This window comes from Sciurus vulgaris (assembly GCF_902686455.1).
Source record: "Sciurus vulgaris genome assembly, chromosome: 4".
In the NCBI taxonomy this organism is placed as follows: Eukaryota; Metazoa; Chordata; class Mammalia; order Rodentia; family Sciuridae; genus Sciurus; species Sciurus vulgaris.
Window position 1 is genome coordinate 5,850,921 of NC_136464.1, and position 25,782 is coordinate 5,876,702.

At 50.5% G+C, this 25,782-nt stretch overlaps 1 protein-coding gene across 4 annotated transcripts in view; it reads left to right on the top strand.

Annotated features, from left to right (window-relative positions):
• The window catches only part of LOC306659628 ((E2-independent) E3 ubiquitin-conjugating enzyme FATS), a 266,421-nt gene that overhangs the window by 66,675 nt on the left and 173,964 nt on the right, over positions 1 to 25,782 (top strand). For 2 of the 4 annotated variants that reach the window (XM_079137278.1, XM_079137280.1), the window contains exon 1: positions 15,480 to 16,302. The exons of 1 other annotated variant lie outside the window; for it this stretch is intronic. In XM_079137278.1, the coding sequence (XP_078993404.1) occupies positions 16,063 to 16,302 (240 nt within the window). In that variant the 5' untranslated portion in view covers positions 15,480 to 16,062. Of the gene's footprint in view, positions 1 to 15,479; positions 16,303 to 25,782 lie in introns of those variants that run through there. One more of the 4 variants, XM_079137277.1, reaches the window with a different exon arrangement.

Genomic DNA, 25,782 nt, shown 5'->3' on the forward strand with positions numbered 1-25,782 from the left:
CTAAGGGATGCGTGCACTAAGCCTTAGAAATTCCCACCAGGAGGACTTGGCCTTCTTCTCAGGAGATGATTGGCATGTGTCCCTGAAGCCTTCTCCAGAGGCCAGTCCTGAGCAGCTGGTAAATTAGAAAGAAAAAAGAAAAGGAGGCGTCAGAGTGAAGCTGACCACAGGGAGAAGCCTGGGGTTGGGAGGCGGGTGGGGAAGGCGGAGGCGGTACCTGCCCTACTCCAGGTGAAGCCTCCTCCGGTGCATCCTCGCCTGGGCTGCACCATCCAAAGCGCTGTCATGATCTGGATCTGGAATGTTCCCCAAAGATGCATGTAATGAAGGCTTGGCCCCCAGAGCAGCAGTGTTCAGAGGTGGGGCCTTTGAGAAGTGGCCGGATCTGAGGGCTCTGTCTTCATCGGGGGATTAACCCATCAAAAGCTGAATGCACCACGGGGAGGCGGTAGGAGGTGTAGGTAGGTGGATGTGGTTGGAGAAGTAGGTCACTGGGACTCGCTCCTGTCCCTGACCCTTTCCCCTCTGTCTCTGCTTCCTGAGTGCCCTGAGCTGAGAGCTGTCCTTTGCCATGTTCTCCTGCCATGATGTTGTGCCACAGACCCAAAGCAGCGGAGCCAGCTGAACAGGGGCTGGAAACGCTGAAGCCCTTCACCACTATGAGCCTTTCTTTCGTCACATTGTTTGTGTCAGGTTTGGTCACAGGATTGAAAAGTCGTCCAACACAAACATCCTCCAGGGCATCCCCACCAGTGCCAAAGCTGCAACAAGGGACAGAGTCTCCTCATGTAGGTGCAGCTCTGCAGGACTCAGGTGAGAGCACAGGTGTGCTGGGAGGCCTGGCTACCATGTCCGACTCCTCCGACGTTTCTCTCTCAATCACTTTTCTCCTCAAGTGCTTTTCTCCACAGCCAGACTTCTCTTATCGTCCCCACATCGTGGTCTGTCATGCCTGGCCCCAGTGGCAGGCTTCCATCTACAGCTCCTTCCCGACGTGTGTCTGAATATGGTTGACTCTGTCCCTTGTTACGAAGGTCTTTGGAGACAATTTGATTGGCCAAGTGTGAATCAAACCTCCACACCTTATCCAGCTGGTGGAATCAGGGCTTGTGGTTTAGGGCCACCTCTATCAGGAGGCAAATTGTCAGGCAGCTAGAACATTCTTAAGAAAACACGGCAACCAGAGGGAATAAGTGGAATGGCCTCGAGTTAAAAAACTTCTGTACGGTAAAGGACACAAGGGAGAATGTGAAGAGAGGACCTACAGAAGGGGAGAAAACCTTTGCTAGCTGCTCTTCTGACAGAGGATTGATATCCAGGATACATAAAGAACTCAAAAAACACCAAAACCCCAAATAAACAATAAATGGCCAAATGAACAGAGACTTCTCAAAAGAAGAAATGGCCAGAAAATATATGAAAAAATGTTCAACATCATTAGCAATTAGGGAAATGCAAATCAAAACCACTCTGACGTTTCATCTCACGAGTCAGAATGGCATCATCGAGAATGCTAGTGACAATAAATGCCGGACAGGATGTGGAGGAAATGGAACTTTCACACTGTTGGTGGGATTGTGAATCAGTACCACCACTGTGGAAGTCAGTATGGAGGCTCCTCGAAAGACGAGGCATGGAACCACCACAGGACCCAGCCACACCTCGGTGTTCACCCTGAGGAATTAAAGTCGTCTTACTACAGTGATACACGCACACCCATGTATGTAGCAGCACAGTTCCCAACAGCCAATCATTCTAGGTGTTTGTTGATAGATCAGTGAATAAAGAAAATGTGGTATGTATGCACGATGGAATTTTATTTAGTCATCAAAGAATGAAATTATGTTATTTGCAGAAAAAAAAAATGAAATGAATGGAACATTATGTTAAGTGAAATCAGCCAAATTCAAAGTCTAGGGTCATGTATTTTCTCTCGTGTGGAAACTAAAAAGGAAAAAGGAAAAGGCAGTGTGTGTGTTCGGGGCGGGGTCTCATGAAATGCAAAGCGAGATCAGTAGAGTAGAGGAAAGGGGAAGAACGGGGGTGGGGGCTACATGGGCCAAATTACCTTGTCATGTTATGTGCCTGTGTGACTATGAAACGCCAAGTCTCACCATGATGTACGACTGTAATGCACCAATAAAAATATGAAACAAGAGGACTAACATAAAAAAAAGAAACCATAGCAACAACTTAAACTTGGAGCTATCTTTGCAAGTAATTATTATCTCTGTAAGCATTTGTGATTGTAGCATATAACTTACCATTAGATTTATTTTTTTAAAAAAATCCAGGTCCTTTTGAGTATTTCAGGCGGGACCTGCGCTACAACCTTCCCACCTGCCCTTACTTTTCCCAGGATACGCTGGCTGTGTGTGGCAAGGCAGCTGTGGACGACGTGCTTCCCAAGGCTCCCGCGGCCGTCAGGTGGCAGTCTTTCATGCACACGCTAACTCCCTTGTACAAGGTTGCATATTTTTCTAATTTAACACATGTGAATGTGCATGTAATCCTTCAAAGCAATAAGGCAAAAGAGTACCAGGAAGATAAATGAAAGCAGGATGTGTGTGTTGGGGAAGAATAACCTGCTGTTCGTTTGGCTACTTTCTACATAGTGACTTGATTGATGGGACATAAGCAGGACAAGACAAGAGGAAGTAAGAGCAGGGCTTAAGCCTATTAATCAGAGGAAAGATCACAGTGCAGGAAACATCCTATGAACACAATTGACTGAGATACAAGAAAACATACACACGTCCTTGTATCTACTAAGAGACAGGTGAGCGAGGAAGAAAATACGGTAACGGGGTCCAGCGTGAGAGTGTCAGGGATGCCTGGGCCCCCAGGCTGGCTCTTTCCTCTGCTCCAAGTCGAGGCACAGAGTCTTGTCGCTGTCCCCTGTTCTTTGTCTCCTGTGGCTGGGCTGCAAGTCAGCCTCATGGCACCACAAAGCAAAAACATGAGTAGAAACATGAAGATCAAAATAAAGCCATTAAAGCTGACCACCTGTCAATCCCAGAGAGCATCATGGGAGGAGGAGAGGGGCGAAGACTTGTAGCAACCAGAAAACGGGCAGTAAGTCCTTACCAGATAACGATTACCGTGAACATAAGTGGATTGATTTTCTCCAACCAAAAGACAGCGTGGCTGAATGGATTAAAACAAAACAATAACCACCCCCAACAACAACAACAAAAAAACACCCTAAAGCAAAAAACTGAACAAGACCCAGCTATATGCTGCCTACAAAAGACTCACTTCAACTCAAGAAGAAACAGATTGAAGATGGAAAAAGATATTCCAGACAAATGGAAATTTAAAAAGAAAAAGTGTAGTTATACTTATGTGAGATAAAATAGACCTCAAGGAAAAAGTGTAAGATCACCAAGGATGATAAAGTGATCAGTGTGTCAAGAAATCAGAGTAATTATAAATACATATGCACCAAATATTGGAGCACCTAAATATATAAAGCAAATATGAATAGAGCTGAAAGGGAGAGAGAGTCACAAGAGGGGACTTCAGTATTCTACTTTCAACGTGGCACAGGTCATTCAGACAGAAAATGTTGTTTTCAATTAGGAAACATTGAACTTGTCCTACACATTTTGTCAAATGAACTTGACATACACCGAACATTCCATCCAACGGCATCAGGACACACCTTCTTCTCACACACACACAGAACCTTCTCCAGGATAGGTGGCGGTTCATCTATAAGACAAGACTGAACCAATGAAAGAAGACTGAAACCATACCAAGTTCTTTTCCAAACAGGATGGTATGAAACTGGAAATCAATGAGAGGAGTTTTGGAAACCTCACAAGTACATGGACATTAAACAACACACTCTTGAACAACTAATGGGTCCGAGAAGAAATTAAAATATTTCCTGAGACAAAAATGGAAGCAGAGCATGGGGAGACTTGTGGGAAAAGCTGTCCTAAGATGGAAGTTTGCAGCTGTGGATGCTGTCTCAAAATCAAAGGACGAGCCCAAAGAAACTAGTTTATATCTCATGGAGTAAGAAAGAGGAGAGCAAACTGTGTCCACCTTAGGAGGAGAGAAATAAAAAAGATCAGAACACAGATAAATAGACACTAGTGAAATAGTAGAAGAATTAAAAATTGAGTTTACTTTCTAGAAATGTAAACCAAATAAGCAAACCTTTGGATAGGCTAAGAAAAAAAATGAAGATTCAAAACCAGAAATGAAGGAGAAAATGTTAAACTGATATCACAGAAGTACAGAGGACCGTAAGCAACTACTATGCACCATTATGTGCTAATGACTGAAATAAGCTGGAAAAAATGGGTGGATTCCTAGAAGCATAGCACCTCCTGAGGCTGTATCCTAAAGAAACAGAAATCTGAATGGACCAATGATGAGAAAGAGGTTGAATCAGGAGTTAAGTCTCCATCAGAGGAAACCCCAGGACAGCGCCACTGCTGAATGCTCCCAACACTCGAAGAACTGACCCTGATGCTCAATTCTTACAAAAGAAAAACGGAACAAGTGGCCATACTCCCAAGTCATTTTGTGGGGCCAGCATTACCCAGGTACCAGAGCCAAACAAGGTCACTACAGGAAATTACAGACCAATATCCTGATGAATATAGATGCAAAAGTCCTCAAAAAATGCTAGCAAATAGAACCCAGTAGCACATGAAAAAGATCATTCCCCACGAGCAAGTGGGATGCAAGGATGGTTCCATGCATGCAAATCGAGAAACAGCACCAAAGCGCATGAAGGACATGGCCCACACTGTCGTCTGAAGAGATGCGGAACAGACATTTGACAAAATCAAACATCATGATAAAACTTTGAACAAGTCAGGTGATTAGGGAATGTATAGCAGCAGGACATGGCCTTACCCAAGTCCATTAACATCAGGCTGTGGGGAAGAGTTAGAAGCTGGTCCTCTCACAGCAGAAGTGGCCGGGGCTGGGGGTGCCCCACCTTTTGTTCCATAGGTTAGGGAGGTGCTCACCAGAGCACCCAGACGAGAACATCCAGGTCAGAAAGGAGCATGGAGCTGTCTGCCTGCAGAGGACTTGACCTCCTATGTAGAGAGCTCTAACGTCTCCGCCAGAGCACTGCTGGATCAGCCAGTGGATTCAGGAAGCTGCCGGCTGAAAAGGAAAGCAACCCGTGTACGATCACTACCAAAACCCAAACCCAGAACACTTAGGGGGAGCTCGTTGGCCTCCGGGAGAAGGCAGCGGCTCACACCTTCCCTGCACACTGAAAGAAGTTTACTCAGCTTGGCATCCCTCTTGCCTAGAACTGTGCCCAGCATGGGGACACAGAGGTGGAGGTTGTTCAGAAATATCCCCGGCACGAATACAGGAGTGCAGAGGAAATTCCACCTCACTGAGGTTTCAGGTGCCGTTCTGGGGCTGGGGCAGGGTTGGAGCCTGAGGGAGATGCCAGATTTGCAGACCAGGTCCCACCAAGACCTGCACAGCGGACCTGGGCACTGGACTCTAAATAATTCCTTTGCCAGTTACCATGCCAAATGGCTGCCATCTTCCTCTGAGAACCTAAACTAAAACTTTAAAAACTAATTAGTTCTTGCAGGTGGCTAGTAATATGGTTTCTCCACTAAAGCCAAACAAAACAAGGCTTCCTCCTCTCCCCCTTGGGCAGAGGCTGCTTGCCAGCCCTGGCCCTGTGTTCCTCTGTGCACGTCACCTCTCCTGCGGAAGGCTGTTTTCCATCCTATTTGAATTTTAAGTGCAGGGAGAGGAACAGAGAAACCTGTGGCCAGGGCAGACTCAGGAGGGGGAAACAGAAGCCTGGTTAGAGAAAGCGCACTGGAAACCCGAGGAGGGAGCGCTTTGTGGCCAACAGGCCAGCAGGAGAAAAGGAATCCGAGGCCCATTTCCCCTTGGCAACGGGGCTGGCTGGGAACACAGGCCAGCAGAGCCACCCAGAGAGCCAGGCTGCAAGGCTGAGACCACAGAGGGCACATGAGAGGGGAGAGAACAGACTGCACAGGCGGGCGGCCTCACCTCAGGCCCTGGGCCCCGGCACAGGAAGTGGGAAAGCAACAGTGTGTGCTCCACAGGGATACAGGGACAGACTCCTCCAGCCAGCCTTGCTGGGGGCCCTAGGCCACAGTGCTGCAGAGCATTGTGGGTTTCTTGGTGTGAGCTGGCTCCAGGGCTGCACAAGCGCTTAACTGCATATTCCATGAGAAGCGCTGGCGTGAACTCTGGCTACGTCCTTGTGCAGGGGGCACTGGCACTGCACTACACCCAAACCTGCTGACAGACACCTGTGGCCTCCACGTGGGGAGATTCCAGTCAGCCACCATTTGCTGCGTCCTGCCTTGTGACAGGCAGTACTGCAAAGCTGCAGAGAAGCAGCAGGAGGAGGAGCCTGCTCTCTCTCGTCACTTTCTCCTGCTCAGCCAAAACAGCTGTATTCACATTTGCCCCTTTTGGAATACAGCAGATGATTACTATCTGGGCACGTGTTAAAGAACACCTTGGTCATGCTTCCACAGTTTGTATCCTCTTTGAAGACTCTTCAGAATCAAAGAGAGGCCTATACGTTGCCTTCAGCCTTGGTGACCTGTGGCTGCGCCGAGTGTTGGGTGGTCACTCACCTGCAGGCCTGACCGTGGGAGTTCCTAGGCCACAGCTACTTGAGTGACGCTTAACTGCATATTCCATGAGAAGCGCTGACGTGAACTCTGGCTACGTCCTTGTGCAGGGGGCAGCTCTTTGCTTGGCTCTGGTGCTACTGGGCTCACAGGATCCTGTTTATCAGGATTCTGTTTCTAAGGTGGCACTCCCAGCCACTCAGGCCCACCTGGCGGAGAGCCTGAATCTTATCCCATCAAGAGCAGACAGGGTCCCTCCAAAGTGCTGGGGGACTAGAGTTCAAGGTCAAGGGTGGGATGGGATGCTCAGTGGGGAGATATAAGGGGTGAGGTGGAATTGGGCTGAGCTGGGTTCTTCTGAGGGCAGAGCCTGAGAAATCCTTGCAGCAGTGGCTGATCTGGGGAGCATAGCCCAGGAAAAGGGTCAGGGGCCAAGGGCCTGGACCCAGGGAAGATAAAAGACAAAAGCAAGGAGCACTGTGTGCTGTCACCTCAAGGGTCACGTGCCCTTCCATGAGTCTTGTGAGGTGCGTCTCAGGCCTGTCCTCTGGGAGCCACCAAACTCCATACTCCAATGGCCTAGGTGGACCTGCACTAAGCCAGCCAAAGCCTGCACGCAACAGGCAAGGCATGGGGTTGGAGAGTGGACAGTCCCACAGGATACATCTTGCCCAGCTTTTAAGGGCCCCAATGTGACCCAGGTGCACATGTAACAAAACCTGTTTGCTACCAAATATTGTAGATGGCGTCTATCCCTCTAGTTCCTTCATTGAGGAAAATATCCCAGTACCCGTATTCTCACATGTGCCCTGGTAGAACCCGGTCTTCACTCATGGTTTGGTAACAAAAAGAAGGAAGGAGAGGAGGAGTGGAGGGAGTGAAGTCAGGTCCAAAGGGGGAAGAAACACGGATGGAGACCACCACCGTGAACGAGAGTGTGCTCTGCTCTCCTGGAGTTCATGTTCAAGGGTGAGGGAGAGACTAGCAGATGGTGCTCAGTGTGCTATAGGAAGAGGAAGCACCTTGAATCAAGCCCCAGTGGGTGAGGGGGGTCGGCAGGCACCAGGCAGCAGAGGTCCCTCTGGGATGGTCTGAGTTGACTTGGGACCCGCATGAAGTGAAGGAGGAAGCCAGCAGACGTGTGGGAAGGGCCCAGGTGGGGAGTGGTTGGCAAGTCCCAACTGCATGTGAATGCTCATGAATTACCTGGGTCACTTTCCCCACAAACCTCTTGCACAGGGTCAGGGCCCACTGTCATGTTCTTGGTCACAGTCCTATCTTACCTGGTGCTGGCTCTTGGGAAATCTTATTGGATGGTTGGACACGTGAACTTGCCCACCTGTGCCAGGGCTGGTTCCCAGAGCACACACTCCTCTTGCCCTTGGCCTACCAAACCCAAACTGGGTGCATTTGCCAGATTACATGTTACATAAGCTGGCTGTCTTTGAGGATTATTTTCCCATTGTATTTGAGACTCAGTAGGATCACAGATCTTGAAGGCTGTGAGGGGTCTGGGGCTCACGGAAGAGGTTTTGCCCCTTCGTCTGAGCCCTGGCTCCATGGCTTGCTAGCACATGTGACAGGAGCCTCACCTCCTCCTCTGCAGAGTGTGGGTGATGACTGTGTCTTCTCACTTAGCGAGACCATCACAGGAGCCACCCTGGGAAGAGGACAGGGTGAGGGATGGCCAGAGGTGGTCACTGAGCCGCTGGGAGCAGATACATTCCCAAACCCACCTGCCACACCTGCTCACCTGGCGATTGAGATGCAGGGGCCAGGTGGGGCCTGGGAGGGCATAGTTTTAGAAGCACCCACAGGTAGGTTTGGTAAACCCTGGCGGATCTCCCTTGCTGTGGTCAACTGAATCTGCTCACCAGATGGTCTCCTTGCAGGCAATGGGAATTTTCCCTGCCAAGGGCCAGATGGTAAATATTTTGGACTCTGGAGGCCATACACGCTGTGTGGTAACAACCCGACTCTTCCATCTTAGGAAGAGTGAAGGAACCATAGACAATGTGCACACAAACGGCCAGGGCCATTACCAACAGAACTTTACTTACATGGGACACATTTGGCCTGCAGACCACACTTTACAAACCTCTCCTCTCATTCATTCCTAGACAGCTGGAGTGTTTACAGGAGTGTTCGTATGTCATTTTCAGAAAACACGCGGACGATTATAGATCTACAGTTTGGGATGTGTGCGTGTGCATGTGTGCATTTTAATTTCAGTTTTCTTTTCCTTCTCATTTAGTGACAATCATTTACAAGGGACTGGCTTTCATAATGATGCTGGGGAAATCAGGATTCTGTTCACATCCATTGTTTCTCTTGTTCTGTGAGGATGACCTCACAGTGCATCACCTGCGTCCCTTCCCACCCCTTAATGTTGAAGAAAGTCTGGGGTTTATCACCTGATACCAAACAGGTGGATCCTTCAGGGGCTCATGAAAGTCCTCCAAGCCATGACTGGACCCCTGGCATGGGGTGTGGGCCTGGCTTAGAGGGGGAATGTGGGGGGTCCATGCCTCCCAGGGCCTTCCCTGCATTGCAGATGGGGGTTTGGCTGCCACCCACGTCATCTCCACCTGCTGTCCTAATGGGCAGAAGAGAGGTCGGCAGTCAATCTAGGCTGGACCTGTTGTTTGCCTGGGTATTTTGCTAGTAAATATCACATTTCAAGAATTTGTTTAGCATGATTCGTCAGAAAACTAATTGACCCACTTAAGAAAATGTGTCTGGGAAGGATGCGAAGGTGGTTATGATGTAATGTGGAAGGGCGGTGTGCCCCTCTCCAGCCTCAGCAATGGGTCTCTGTCCTCTGTTGCTGTGCTGGCCTGAAACAAACTCACCACCTGCCTATGTCAATGGAAGGCTCAGCGGCTCCTCACGGAGGCAGAGGCAGGTGGCGGGCACACTAGGACCTGCCTGGGGGTTAGGGTGCTCTGGCACAGGAAGAGGACCTTGAGCTTCTGTTCTTTAAAACTTCAGCCCTCATCCTAGCCCTCCTCCTGCCTGCCAGCCTACATGCTTTACAGCCAAACAGTTTCTAACAAGGTCATTGGTTTTCTTTATTCAAAATCTGCTGGAGACATTGGAGGGAAAACAGGAAAATACCATTTGTTGTCTTCAAATAACTCACTTCTCCTGTGGGTTTGAAGGGGAGGTATGATCTCTCCCCGCGCGGAGTGGCTTTGGTTTTGGCAGCGTTAGGAGTGGTTTTGAGTATTTAATTGGAGTCGTTGGCACAGTGCTGAACACCCAGTGGGTTCCTCACAAATGATTATCGGTCTCGCCTGCATAAGTGGGGAACAGAGACTGTGGTGGTAAAGGGGCAAGCCTGCCCGTGTTCCTGCCCAGCGTCCCCGTGTCCTCTCCCTTCCCACGGGTTGAATCTCATGATTTCCAAACATCTCGAAAGAAGCCGAGAAAAGTGTTTTGCTTACAGACTAGAGACAGGTACACACACGAGACAATAGACCCCTTTCATTTCCCTCCATCCATTGAATGAGAACTCGTCAAGGCCCCGGCGACTGAAGAAGGGACAGCATCTTTCCCAGCACCTCAAGGCCTTGCTGAGCAGGACTGAAACGGGCGGTGAGAGGATGGAATCACGGAGCCCCACCAGGATGCTGTCACGGGCCCTGTTATCCAGGGTCCCTTTGCCTCTTTCCTGTGCTGGAGCAGCAGGGACCCGGGGGAGAGGGAACGGGCCACGTGACCCGTCGGCTGCCCGGAGCACCTCCTGCGTCTGCTTCTTAAAAGGACGATCAGATGCGCTGGCAGTAAGCAGTGCGCCTTGGAGAAGGAGAGAGACTTCAGGAGCCACCTGATGAGTGAAGCACCCATAAATAAAAATGTCACTTCCCCCCGAAAGGGAAACTAAATTATGAATTCAGAAATTCATAGTCATCTGTTTTTATTGTTGCCTAATGCTTTTTAGATGTGCGCAGGCCTTGCAGAAAATCAACTCTGAAGCTGCATAATTAGGACATCCTTCATAGTCGTAATGTTAATCCCATTGGAGAACAGATTAAGAATTCACAGGCATGAGTTCCTGGCATCAGGTACCTGTAGTTCCTTTTCTTTTTGAATAATTCATTATTTAAATACTTCGGTGCCTATCCTTCGGCCCCGCAGGGTGCATCAGGAGCAGGGGGCAGGATTGACTCTTTCCCCATGTATTTCAGCAGTAAACACTTTTCAAGGTGCACTGGTGTGGATTTGGTGTCATTGGATGACAATCAAGGACCGAGCTAGTTTCCACTAGTCACCCCAGGGATCCATTTAGGGAAATTAAATGGGACCTTCTGCGGGACGTTAACAAGGTCAGAGGTCCACTTTCATAGTTGACTGAATTACTTGTTTTAGAAAAAGAGCAGCAAAGGATCCAGAAAGTTGTTTGCAACAAGCTGTCACCAGGCATCGGCAGGACCTCCCGGTTCTCGGCTGTGAACTCTTCAGGATGAGACCCGGGAGGCAGCGGAGAGCGGCGTCCTAAGTCACTCCTGCCCTGCAACACTGATCGTGGGGCTCCGCTGCCAGCCAGTCACCCGCCCAGACCCCAGGCCCCGTCCCTTCTCCTAGGGGTTCTCAGGCCCCATCACAGTGACGCACATGCTCTCATGCTGTCTGCCTGCCAAGGCCTCGGTCCTGCTGCAGAGCAGTGACCCTCATGGATGTGGTGGGTCCCTTTCATCGCTGGGTCTCTGGCACCTGCCACAGAGCCTGGCACGGTGCTTAGCATTCTTTTAAATTGTGACATTTTGCAGAATAGCCCATACTCTGTTGGTTGCAAGTAACGAACCCCAGTCAGATCTCTCACATCTAGTGCGGAAAGGGTCGTAAAGACACTGGGGTCTCTCACTGACCCCACAGGCAGAATGAGGCTGGGCAGGCCAGGGCTCTGGCACCATCCACTGCTCCCGTCTCTGGCTGCTGCCTCTACGTGACAGCAGCTGCTTGTACCAACAGTGCCCAACGCGTGCCATCTGCACAGCCAGCCTCCCATGCCTGTGTAGACCCAGGATCCAGGTGCTCCAGGCCAGCCTTGGGTTGGCCTCTCATGGACTGGGTGTCTACCCCAGGCCATCAAGTGAAAGCAGAATGAGGGTCCTCTGGGGCTGTCTCAGCCAGCTTACGCTGCTGTCACAAAGTGCCATAACTTGGTGGTTTGAGTACTTGGGAAGAATTTCTCATATTTTGGAGGCTAGCAGTCTGAGATCAGCGTACCAGATGACAGGGTCCCAGGAATGACTGTTCTGGCTTGCTGGTGGCCACCTTCTCGTCTTGTCCCCGCATAGCCTGCCATGTGTGTTTCTGTGAGGGGCAGGAGGAGGTCCCCGTTTCTCTTGAGGCCACTGATTCTACAGTGAGAGTCCCACCCTCAGGGACTAACTTAAGCCTCACGGTCTCCCGAAGGCCCCGTCTCTCAACACCACACACAAGGGTCAGGATGTCGGTATGTGAATTTGGGGACATGCAGATTGTCAGTGAGGAGAGAGTCTAACTGGCCCCATTGAGCCTGATGTCCACCCTTAGGCCAGTCAGTGAGTGGGACCCCTGGTGGAGTAAGACAGGTCAGCTCCCATGGGGCTGTTTGTGGGTTTGGGGTAGAGGCCGGGAAGGGTTCTGAGGACAGGGCTCTGAGCACACCACGGAGTGTTCCATGTCCTCGAGCAGCGTGAGGGACCTCAGTGGCAGGGCTTTGCCTGACTCCGCTGTGTTCTGTGACGACCTGTGACAGACTTTCTTGAATGGGAACGAGCTCAGCTCGTGTTTGTGCGTGGCACAGTCTGCTACTGTCTTTTGGTGCTGGTATTAAAAATCTGCATCTGAACAACTTTAAAAATATATTGTTGCTGGGCAAGGTGGTGCACACCTGTAATCCCAGCAGCTCAGGAGGCTGAGTGAGGCAGGAGGATTGCAAGTTCCAAGCCAGCCTCGGCAACATCAAGGGACTAAGCAACTCAGTGAGATCCTGTCTCTAAATAAAATAAAAAAGGGCTGGGGGTGTGGCTCAGTGGTTGAGTACCCCTGAGTTCAATCTCCAGTAACCCCCCAAATTTATATATAATAAGTATATATGTAAATAAAACAGTTCCACACACAGCAGCTACCTAACAATGCTCACAGTCGTCTCCTCAGGGTGCCATCTCTGTTTCTCATTTAAGGAAATTAAGGCTGGCCCCTGCCCCAGTCATGGGTGCCACTGCATAGCACGGGAACCCTGGAGATAGGGTAGTTCCTCTTTAACCTTAGCAATTGTTATGGTTTGGATTCAAGGTGTCCTCATAAAACTCACATATGAGGCAATACAAGAAGGTTCAGAGGAGAAAATCGGGTTGTGAATGAACCCAGTCAGTAATGAGCCCCTGATAGGGATTGACTGAGTGGTAAGTGAAGTGGTGGGTGTGGCAGGAGGAGGTGGGCGCTGGGGCCTGGCTTTGGGTGTTTATCTGCATCTGGCAAGTGGAGTCTCCCTCTGCTTCCTGATCAACATGTGAGCTGCTTCCCTCCGCCACACTCTTGGGCCAGGAGCCCTGAGGAAAGGAGCCCCCTGTCTATGGACTGACCTCAAACTATGAGCCTTCAAATAAGCTTTTCCTCCCCTTCAGTTGTTCTGGCTGGGTCCTTCAGTCACAGTGGCAACAAAGCTGACTGAAACAACATTTCTTCCTTTCAAGTATTAAAGCGATGCTTCTAGCCGTTGGCTGTTTTAAGGTCTTTGCCCTTCGGGTAGTGACACACACCAGGTATCGTTACTCACACTGCATTGTACCAGCGGCTGGAGTCCCCACAGTGGCCCAGCGGAAGGGAGTACTGGTCTCCTGTGGCGTGGACAGGGAAGTGGAGCTGAGGACAGCTTTGCCGTTCCCACGAGGGGGTGGGGCCAGTGTTGTGACCACCAGAGGGAACTCGGGGTGTCTGATACAGAGACTTGCTTCAAGACTCAGTGACTGGGCTGTGGAGCATGGTCCTGCTGGGCCTGGGGAGCAGCAGCCTCAGGTCAAAGGAGGCAAGTAGCCAGCCCTCCCTCAGCAGCCCCTTGGAAAGGGGCCTGTTACTTCCCCTGGGCAGGGTCGACCCAGGTGGATGGAGTGGCTCTCTGCTGACAAATGTCTACAGAGGGTCTGGATGGGTCTCTCAGGTCCAGGGTATCATAGTGGCCATGGGTGAGTAGGTGAGAGGGACTTTACCTGGAGGGGTGGGGCCTCGAGCACACCACATGCTAGTTTGAGGCCTACATGCAAACTCATCCCTGGCTGTCCGCCTGGCGCCCTTTCCAGCTCTCTGACCCAAACTTCCCTCCCTCTGAGTTTCCATTTCCTCCCCAATGTAGGGAGGGGTTTGATGATCCCAAGCCTTCTATTCAGCCTTGTGGCTAATAATTCTGGTGGCCATGCTTCAGCTTCTTCTTGTGACCATACTGGCTGGTTAAAGTCTAGCCACCCCTTGTGGTCCAGGTAGAGGGAAAAGTCACCCAGATTCTTGATGACTCTGGAATCTCTGGCATGGCCTATGACAAGTGACCTTCATTAGCTGTCAGTCAACCCTCAGCAAACCTTTCCTTGCTGGTCTTGGAGAGCTGTGGGGAGTCCTGGTGGCCTCTACATGCCCAGGGTCCTTCAGTGTGCAGTGGTGCTGGAAGATCTGATGATTTGTCATCAGACCTGTAGGGTTGCTGGGAACAGAGGCACCAGCGTGAGCTGGTTCAATTGGTGACTTTGGGGGACCAGGCATTGGTCTTCACGGTCCTAAAACAGGCAAGCAGCGTCCCTCTTTCTTTGAGGTCCTTGTTTGATATAATTTTCTTCTTGGCCCAAATTTCTTCCCTGGCTGTCTTTACCATGGAGCTTCTAAATCCAAGATGGAACTCCTTAGAGTAGCTCATCAGGGAGTTTCCTGCATGACTCTCAGGTTTAAACCAAACTGACACCAGCTGGGTCTTGACATTGGCCCTGGCATCCTCAGGAGAACCCCAGGCAGAAGTGGGCAGTGTGCTCTTGAAGGAAGGGTGGACACCGTTCTGAATGTGGGCCAGCATTCAATCTCTACGGGTCTGTTTTCTTCATCCTCAAATGAGACCCTCGGCTGGAAGGCTCTCTGAAGTCCCCCTCCCTCTCCGCTGTCTCTTACTTCTCAGGGGCGACATCTCTGAGCCTCCAGAGGTGGAGGTTTAGCTTGCCACCTCCAAGTCCGAGTCCAGCTGGACGGGTTTGCACAGCAGGGAGGATGAGGTGCTGGGAGCTGCAGTTCTGTTTCCAGGAAAGTCGTCCAGGCCCTTCCCTGACCTCCCCCACAGCCTGCCGTGTGGGCAGGTGAATCGACGTTTCAAGGGAGTCATCTTTGTAGAAAGCCAGGAGGACACAGTCTGCAGAGAAGAGTTTGTGTCGGAGCTGAAGCTGGCTCGGTGCTTGTCATCTGCTTCCTCCTGGCACACGCCCTTGACCCAGACTTCTCATTTTCTCCTGTAGAACACGAGGCGAGTAGGTGAGGCAGCGAACACGCAGCGTAGAAAGCGAGAAGCACGTCCTGCTCTGCGTTTCCAAACCACGTGGGATTCAGAGTCCGATCATTTTAGCATCATGTCACTTTCCACCGTGTCATAGGTGCCAAGAGAGAACGGTGCAAAAGAATTTGGGCAGAAAATGTGTGACTGCACCTTGAGAACCTGCCCACAGCGACTCGGTTACACCTGCTCTTATTCACCACGTCTCAGCCCCAAGCCCGTGCGTGGCAGTCCGGGCATTTTGATTCCGTGTTCTTCTGAGGAAACCGAGGCTCAGCCTGCCAGGGGCCTTCCATGCTGGAAGCACCACAGCCCTGCTGAGCCTGTGCAGTGCCTCACGCTGCGCACTGGCTTCCCGTACCCGCTCACAGTCGTCACTTGTGTGCCAGGAGCTCTCTCGGCCTTGAATGTGTCCCTTATCTTCCCCGGGGCTGAGGACACTCTTTGTGTCTGTCGGTAGGCAGTCTGTACTTTTTCCTTTCAGTTCTGGCCAGAAAAAGCAAGAATTCTAAAAGGCTGCAATTATCCCTCCTGGTTCTTTTGTACAGAGCTCTGTAAATAATTTATTTGGATTTAAGGGCCTAGAGACCAAAAAGCATATCGAGCCTCTTGGTAACCAGGAGGATTCTGCATTCAGAACTTGGAATGCAGCGCCAAAGAGAAATGTTTCTTTGAAATCAGAGAAGACAGAGTGACCCCAGGGCTCAGGCGTCAGGCTGGAGGGGGCCAGATCACAGCCTGAGGAGGTCTCGTGGCATGTAAAGATCACCCGTGAGGTTTCTGCATCCACGTTGGTCACCATCGCAGCCACGGAGGGGAAGGGCAGAGATGCCCAGCAGGCGCTTCCCAAGCCCTTCCTGCCGCACTCAATACCTGGGTGAAACAAAGAAAAGTGTGTTCACCAGGCCGGCTCGCTGAAGTCACAAGATTCCAAGTGTCATGCTGCACTCCGGAGCACCTGGCACCTCTCCTCGGGAGGGGCATGCTGCTGGCCATGCGGGAACGGACGCTCATCCGACTTTTCAAATCAAGACGTTCAGTACGGAGTTGAAAAACCATGTGATGGTCATGGATTTTGTGAAGAGTAACTGGTTTCCCTCTCAGAGAAGAGCCAAAGTTTGTATCGTCCACATGTGTCGAGGCCTGAGGACGGCACAGCAGCCAGCCGGCAGATACGAGGTATGGCGGGGCCGGGTGGGGAGCTGCCCACGCACCCTGGTGCACCCTGGTTCCAAAAGAGATGCAGGTGCTGCATGTCCTTGGACAGTCTAGGTGTTGATCTGGTCTGATGAATTCATCTCATGTTTGTCGTGGTTTCCAGGGGATTTAGGGAAGAATTTTTTATCCTTTGATTTATTCCAGTTTGGGCAACTTGGTAGTGGTGTGGGGGGTGCATATCGGATGAATGTAACTGACACATGACAATCATCTGCACTTACAAATATTTTATAGGACTCCAAAGACTTCTGCAGTGGGTCATAGTATCCACATTTAGAAACAGCAGTGCACTGTGAGCCAGAAATTCTTAGCTCTGTAAGTTGGCAATTATCTGTCTTAAGAAGAAATTCCTAGTCATTTCCTGATTTGTTATGTGGGAGAATCTGTGTGGTTTGCTCGATCCTGTAAAATGGGATGAGTCAGGGATAGACTTTCATTTTTTGAGGGTGAGCTCTAATTTCCAAACACAGAAACTGTTGTAAAAAGGAGAACTTCGGAGATTTAAATGTCCAAGTGAGATAGACACATTACTCTAAAATATATTTGTATTCTGCAACTGGTATCAGCCATAAGCAGTTTTCTTTACAGAAAATAAACACACATGAAATCTGATCAGCTCTTTATTGTACATGGAATAAATTATGAATGACATTGTAATTGACCCCCAGGCAGCTCAGTCGCCCATCTCTTTTGATAAATGCAATATGCAAATTGCTAATGCTTTATGAAAAGGTAACCTTTCTGAATATTGATGCTGTTATTAGGAAGGCCTTCCCATGAATGCTGGCAAATACTTCAGATCTTTTGTTCCCCACACTTGGCAGAAAGGAGCCTGCGAAATGTGGAAGGAACAGGTTTTGCAAGGTTCAAGGCAGGCTTCTTCCAGATCCAGCCCCAGGAGTGTGGATTTCCATGTTCACAACAGAGATGGAAAGGCCAACGAAATAATGGTGTTAATTAAATTCAGTAATAGTTGTTCATTACTTCATTGCCCAATCAACCAGAGCAAAAGGTGTGCAATTAGAATATAATTGAAAGAAACCAGAGATGTTATTATTCACAAGTAATTAATCAGATGGGGACAGAATTTTATCATTCTATAATTTTCACTGAGGTTATTTTTCAGTCCTCCAGAGAGGGAAAAACTTGTTGAATTATAGTTTCATGCATTTTACAACAGTGTTCATGGCTCCACTTAAAACCCTACGTGGCAAGTACTCTCTTGCATTTCCATTTTTTTCATGCATAAAACTTCATCTATTCCTCAATATTAGAGCCACACTGAGTTGGTGATGTGCACCTCAGAAGGAGGTTGTGAAACCCTGGAGTACACTGACTGTCACAGCTGTATTTTCCTGTGGTTTAATCCTTCACTCCCGCCCTTCACAGCCCCCAGTGGGGCCACCAATCTGAGATAAGTCCAGGCCCCTCCCCCACAACAGACCCAACCACGGCCTGCTTCTCACTGTCCGTGATGTGAGCGGTGGTCTGAGCGGGGTCTGCTTCCGGGCTCTTGGACAGGCCCGTGCGTAAACCATCAGGTAGGATCTGTGCCTCTGCTCCCTCTGAATTTGGAGCTTTGCTCAACTTTTAGTAGCAAACATTTCAGAATTTAAAATATTCCACATCCATTGCACTACTCTTCTTATGATTCCCACTGGGGCATGTCAGCACCATTTAGATTGAGGAAACCAGGAAGAAGCAAACCTCCTTGCTCAATTTCCCAGGCTGAACAGATGAGTGAGCCCAATTAACAGCCTCTGGGTGCTGCCCCTGGACGTGGCCAGTGAGTTCTCTTCCGTCAGCTCCAAGGCCATTCCTTAACCGGCCCGGGCTTCACCATGCAGTGCCCACTGGTGTGAAGAATGAGTAAGATCACCGGGATAAGCTCGCAGCTTCTTTAATCTAGTTGGTTTCCCAGTAAAAGTGAGTTGGGGAGACTTGTTCCGTGAAAACTTTCAGATTTCAAATTCTTCCCGTGAGACTCTGCAGATCTGCTTGAGTTGAGGACAAGGTCTACAGACAGGTTTTTCTAAAACCACAGCCTAATGTTTATGCATGGAGAACCCCCCCTCCCTTGGGTCTGGCAGCGTAACTGCAGCCCTGGGATGCTCCCGCACACCCACCCTCTTCCTTCCCCTGCCTTCAGTAGGAGGCGGGAGGAAAGCTGCTGGCTAGGAGGCAGCTAGGGCGGAAGCAGGGCAGATGCTGGAGAGCCTTGTGCTCATATGCGCAAACCTAGATCTCTGTGACTCCAAAATGCCCCAAACCAACAGGAACCTGGTATGTTCATATGCAGTTCTCCCTCTGCATATGAATTTGAAAAATTTCAGACATCAGCAAAGCCGTAACCGGGCCCTGGAGTAGGCCGGCACCTAGGCCCCGCCTGCAGTCCACACGGCCAGGTGGAGGTGTTCCGAAGCTCCTGTGGAGCAGAGCTCAGGGGTTTCCACCAGCTCCAGGAGGGAAGCCAGGTAGAGTTCACGACACGCTGTGTCCCCAGAATGTGAGTGTGGGCGAGCAGCTCTGAACTGATCGCAGATTGTCACCTCTGTGACATCAGGTACAAGCTGGCGCTGCGAGCCAAGGCTGGCCCGTCTGTCTGCCTTCTGACAGGTGACAGCTTATACACCCTTGATCTTGAGATGAACCAGGCAAAGCTTTTGTATTTGGAAATCAGGATTTGGACATGCTACTTCGTGTTTTTCAAAACCTCTGATATCATCAGCATCTCTCCTTCCTACTCATCTTTTGTGGGGGCTTGGGGTTGGTACGTAGGGAGGATTCGGCCAGTAGTGCTCAATTCTGGCTGCGTATCAGGGTCACGGTGACCTAAAAGCACTGCGCATACCCATGCACTGACTAAAGCCACCGTGACAGTAGGCCCAGGACAGTGTTAAGCATTGGCAAAAAATGACCAACACAAACGTTGACCAGTGACCACTGACCACTTCCCCACCCCACCTCCCTCCTCACGGGTTCGCGCTTCCTCCATGATTGTGAGCACATGGAGCAGATTCATGATAGTGGTTTGAAGGTCCACCTCTACTCATTCTGTGATCTCTGTTATTACAATACCTGTTTCTAATGATTGGTTTTCCTCCTGATATGGGTCATATTTTCTTGCTTTTTTGCATACAAGGCGATTTCTAAATTAATACACTGAGAATTTTGCTTTGTTGTGTGCTCGATTTTGTTGAATTCCTGTGAACGGTATTGAACTGTGCCCTGGTGTGAGGCTAAGCTCTTTGCACACAGCCTGGTCCTGCTGAGGCTTGCTTTTGAGATCCGTGGGCGCAGGTCCCGAGCAGGCCTTCCTCAGCATTGATTCTTGACCTGGATGATTTTTGCCCCCACCCTGGGTATGTTTGCTGCTGTCTGGAGACAGTTTGTGTTGTGACCCCTCAGGGGAAGATGCCCCTGGCTCGAGCGGTAGAGACATTCTGCCAATGCCCAGGGCAGCTCCCTCCCTCCAGCAGAGGATTATCCAGCTCGCAACATCTGTGGCGTGAGGCTCCTAGTTCAGCTCTGCTGTCAAGACCCAACCCTCCTGAGGAATCGACCTGCTCTCAGCTGGTGGGCATGAACCCTTTCCAGCCCCGTGCGAGGTCCTGCCATCGTCTGACCTACCACTTTCTGGCAGCTTTTGTTTTTTCTTTCTTCCTAACTGTAGGGAGTTGTCTCTGAAGCAGGTGCAGGCCAGCGTTTATCCAGAGACTCAGGGGTCGCTGCAGGCGGCTGGTGCTCTCTCCTCGCAGTTCCCTGCTTTCCACAGACTCTGGCTACCTGAATCCTGCCTGTCTCTACCATCCCTGCTCAGTGAGACCCTGGGGCTGGGCCTTTCCCCTCCCAGAGCGTGGAAACTGCCTCCAGGCAGGGACACTGGCTGGCCTCCCCCTCTCGTTTCCCATCTCAGGGGCCACAGTCCTATGGAGCTTGTTGGCCAGTGTCCAGGAACCCTGCGGCACAGCTCCTGCCTGGCTACTCCATCTCGAAGGTGGATGTCTGCCCGGTGGCTCCGACGTCCCACCAAGGCTGGCTTTGATGATCGTCTGTGAGTGGTTGGGAGCAGGTTTAGGTTTTGTGAAATGAGAGTGCTCAAGTTTTAAGTGTTTGGGCTTCAAGATAACTTGATTCAGGGAATAAATAAGTCACTGAGACCCAAGAGGAAGAAAAACAAGCATCGCCTTTCTCCTGGCAGTTATCAAAGGCACAACACAATTTTATGTATTTCCCAACCGAACTGAAAGCTTCAGCCAGATCAAAGGCCCCCCTTGCCTTTCTTCCTGAAGTCCTGGTCTTCAAGTGATGTTGATGGCGTTTGCTGGCGACTGGCCTGTGCTGAGGACTTGGAGAAATCTCTCTTACAGTGAATATTTCCACAATCTCTGCCCCTTCCTGTGCCTTGGCTGCTGTCTGGAAGTGTGCTTAGTGTTCCTTCTAGAAGCCTCCACAACTCAGCCTCCACTGGTAATGGCTGGTAGCCTGGAAAGGCAATTTCTGGTGGCCTCTATTGAAAGGCAGGAAGGGGAAGTTCTAAAGCTGAAGGGGGGGGGGTGACATGATTATCTGTGGGTCCCCATGCTATCAGCCGTCTCTCGGCTGCCGACTGTCAGAGGTTGATGTCCTGAAAGGTGGGAGGGGTCAGGTCTGGAATCAGGAGGCAGGATGGTGAATCTGAAGTCTCTCATCTCACCGTGCCGCTCTGCTGTTGATGGAGGGCATTTGGTCCATCTGACATCATGTTGGTCAATTTGCACAGGGGATTGGGCATTGGTGGGCAGGCCATGTCCACCCTTCAGGAAGATCAGGGAGGGAAGACGGGTGGAGCATGTGGGTGTGGTTAGGGAGTGAGCACTGGACGAGGTCCTCTGGGCTCCTGCTGACTGAGGGGCTTAGCCATTTCCTTGTCCTGTCTGAGCTTGGTTTCATTTACGTTCACGAGAACGATGGTGGTGTCTACCTTACAGGTTTGTTCAGGATTACGGAGAACATCTGTCTAAAGGAATAAGCTGGCGTGAAGGCAGAGCCCCACAGTGAGTTATCACTGCCCTGAGTTCCAGTACGCCTTTTCCTGCCAGCTCCAATCCAGCCATGGAGCTACAACATGAAGATGTGGCCCCTGGGCCTGGGCAAATAGCGACCCGTGCTTTGTGGGTGCTGTGTGAGCAGCCTTCAACAGCTCCTGGCCTCCTTCCCTATGTACAGGAGGCAGGTGATTGGGGGCCTGCGAGCACCTTGGCCTGGGGTCATCCCTGTGTGTTAAGAAATCCAGAGGTCAGTTACAAGTTGGCCCTGAGTTCAAGGCAGTGTCCGCTGAGAGCCCTCGCTGTGGTCAGCTGCCGATTCAGCCACTGACAGGAGATTCTTGGGAAGGTGCGTCACACCTCTCTGCTCTTGCCTGATGAAGCTGGGGCAAGTGCCAGGGCATCAGCAGGTGATTCTGATCAAGATGGCCCTCTTTTGGCTCTCCTGCCAGGGGACTTCCAGGGCGTTGCCACCTAGAGAGGTCGCATGACCCTCACACCTTAGTATGTTCTAGAACACTGAGGAGAATTTTTGAAAAGTGCAGGCCCGTGGGCTCTGGGAGGCCCAGGGTCCTGAAGCTGGTTTTTGCTCTGTGTTGATTCGTGGTGGGGATGGAACCCGAGGTCTCACACATGCTGGGCAAGCACTTGACCACTGAGCTATGACCGTGCCCTAGAAGTCTGTTTTCAGTATGAAAACCTGATTTTATGCAGGTCTGAATCCCTTATCTGACGCTCCGGACCAATGTTTTGCAGTACGTGAGGCCGGGTGGGGAGAGGGTGAGAGAGAAGCCAGTGTGAACAGCCCAGCAGGAGTACCGGCCTATGAAGGAGCCCAGGGGCAGCAGCCTCAGAGCCGGGGCAGAGAGGGGCAGAGAGGCGGGACCACGTGTGCAAGGGGCGTGGAGCGAACGGGGACAAAGGCGGCTGGTGCCAGCTGCTCCCTGAATGCCCACTGATCCTCCCGCAGCTGCGACAGGCCAGCCCTGTCTCTCCAGGGAGAAAATTCTGTGAGGCCTGAGCAGTCGGCAGTGAGGCAGCGACCGGAGGGCAGAGGGCTGCGCCTGCACGTGCGGGGAGCAGGGGGACACAGCAAGACCTGCCACGGGCCAGGGGCCTGCAGGCCAGGGTCAGGAGGTGACAGCGCTGGCCCTCGCGCACTGTCCACCGAGCAAGGGGTCGGCCACTCTGTGTTTGTGGCTCGGGGTTCTGTTCCTCCCCTGAAGAGGCGGAACTAAAGGGGAAGCACCCGTTAAGGGTCCTCTGGAAGCTGACTTCGGGCCAGGCTCAGCGCCCTCTGGGGTGCAGCCAGTGGGTCACAGCTGCGGGGAGGGCCGCAAGCCTGCGCAGGGAGGACGCGGCTCCTCCTCCACAGAGGCCTGGAGGGCTCCGCTCCGCAGGGAGAGGGAAAGAAAACTGGGCAAGGCCCGCAGGGTGACGGCAGGCGGAAGGAATGGCACATTCCGGGTGGTGGTGCGGGACAGCCGAGCCTCGTGGAACCCAGGGGTCCCGAACTGAGCCCAGGGGATTGCCACCAGAGTTTGGGGGCCAAGTTCCTGAGAGGCGGATGCCAGGCCTCGCAAGTTTGCCCCAGGTTCCCCCGAGTCCAGCTAAAATGGAGTCTGTGTGTCGTGGATGACGCTCTGCAAGACGAGACAGAGACCAGGGAGCGGCTGCTGGGCACTGCGCCTGAACCTCTCGGCCCCTTCTCCACCGTGAGCATCCACGCTGCCCACCATTCGGACCACACTGAATTCAGGGGCAAGTTAGGAGAGTCTCTAGAAGGTCCTGCTGGGAGGAGACCAAACTAGCCCCAGAGGAAAAGCCGCCCTAGGCTCATCCCATAGCTATTTAAAAATCAGTTGTTGAAAGAAGCAGACCATTCCTCAGGCCTGGGACTGGTTAGCCAAAGTTCAGTGCTCTTTATAAGACCATGCCCACGCCCAGCAACCAACAGTATGAAATTTTACAATGTCTGGCATCCAGTGAAAAATTATTAGACATTCAAAGAGTCTAGAAAATAGGCCTCAGAAAATAGGACTCAAGGAATCCAGAAAGTGTTTGTAAATAGAAGATTCATTAATTATGATGAAAGTATAAGGCAAGAACTTTTTTAAAGTTATTATAGACATTGCAAATATACTACTTTTCCTTTAATTTCAGGATTTATAAAGGGAGATTTCACCATAATGGAGAGAGAAATAGATGCTATATAGAGAGATAACCAAATAGAACATCTATAGGAGGAAAAAAAGGACATTACTTGAAATGGGATTTTTTTCTTACTGAACAGGAGTGATAGCAGATGAAAACGTGCAGAACTGGGAGACAGAACAGAGCGGGGGTGACGTGAGGGGGCCGGGACCGAGTGGTTCAATTCACACGTGATTAGCGTCGTCAAGTGGAGGGGGTGAAGAGAAGAAAGAGACAATGGCTTACACTCATTTTTACAAAATGAGTGGAATGTATGTAAAAGCTTTGCTTGTCAGTCATGTGCTGTCCTCAGGTGACGGTGCCCAGGGCTGTCAGCCAGGTGCGCCAGCCAGGGGTGCTTACTGCCTGTGGTCTCCCTGCTCTGTTCAGCTGGGCGGTTCCTTTACTTGCCTCTGAGTTGGTGTCACAGCATGGTGTAGGATCACAGATGGCTTCAGATCTGACGGGCCGATTCCCTGGCAATTGCAAAGTCTGTTTTCTTTTTCTGCATCACAAAGGATCACATGCTTATCAGAGAAAAACTGCATCCATTTATGATTTTGCAGCTTTGTAGGTCAGAAGTCCTGGTGTGGGTCTGATGGCTCCTCTGCTTAGAGAAGGTCTCTCTAGGCTGAAGCAAGGTGCTGGCCAAGACTCAGCTCTCACATGAGCCTCAGTGTCCTCTTCCAAGATTGCTGGTTACTGGAAGAATTCAGTTTCTTATTTTTTGCTGTTATCCAAAGACCATTCTTGCTAGAGGCTACCCTCAGGTCCCTGCCATGGGACTCCAGCCACGGGTCATAGATGGCATGTTATTTTGCCTGGTAAGGTCATCAGGAGATTTTCTGCTGCTTTGAATCCCTCTTCCCTCTTTAAAAGGCTCACCTGATTAGGTCAGGCCCACTGATATAATTTCCTTTTGAATGACTCAATGTCAACTGATTAGCAACCTTAATTACATCTGCAAAACTCTGCTGCCATGTCACATAACTTACTGGTGGAAGTGATAGCCCATCATATTCACAGGTTCTGTGCACATTTAAGGGATGGGCACATGCTCCAAAGCTGGGACCCTTAGGGACCATCTGTGCTGTCTGCTTATCAACTGTTTTCTAAATTTTTGTATCTGCAGAATAAAGGAACAAAAAGGAGGCCTTAGGATTGAGGATGCCTGTGTTGGGCCCTCCAAGAGCTCTGAGGAAGGGTGCTGGTGAGCTGTTCTACTTCACTGTGTGCTCCTGGCACCAGGTCAGCTTGCAGTAGACGCTTGGGGTTGTGGCAGGAATGAGGGATAGAAAGCACAAAGTGTAATGGATAAAGAAACTGTGGTATATATACACAATGGAATATTACTCAGTCATAAAGAATAATAAAATTATGGCATTTGGAGGCAAATGATGAAATTGGAGAATATCATGCTAAGTGAGATAAGCCAATCTCAAAAAACCAAAGGACAAATGATCTTGCTGATAAGTGGATGATGACACATAATGGGGGGTGGGAAGGAGGCAACAATGGAGGAAGGAGGGACTGTATAGAGGGAAAAGAGGGGTGGGAGGGGTGGGGGAAAGGAAAAATAACAGAATGAATCAAACACCATTACCCTATGTAAGTGTATGATTACACAAATGGTACGCCTCTACTTCATGTACAAACAGAGAAACAAGTTGTACACCATTTGTTTACAATAAAAAAAAAAAAAAAGAAAAGAAAGCACAAGGTGTTCATCTCAGGTGGAAACGTGAAACCAGGTGCCTGGTGTCCATGCTGTTGCCATGGCGATTGTCCTTTGATTCGATGCTCATTCGGCTCCCTGCAGAGGCACTCGTTTCCAGGAATAGACAGACTGATGAGTGGGTAGATGGACGGGTGTCATCTCTAGCTTGCCCATGTGAAGTCACAGATTGGAGGTCACTTGCTTTACCATTCTTCTCATTAATCAAATTCTAAGCAGTGAAATAATTTCCTTTGCTCTTTGTGAGTCTGATTTCTATCCCCTCTCCATCCATAAAGGACTTTGAGGGAGCTCCGAAAATGAGTGCCTTGGGAAAAAGCCAGGATTTAGAAATAATGTCTCAGAGAAGGAAATAGGTCTGAAAGCAAATCAGGGAAATAGCTCCTCAGAGCAGACAGCAGATCGCTCACCCTTCTGTAGCTAAGGCAAGAAGCCACTCCCAGCACAGCAGCCTGTAGCCAGGGCCAGCCAGGCACCCAGAGGGCT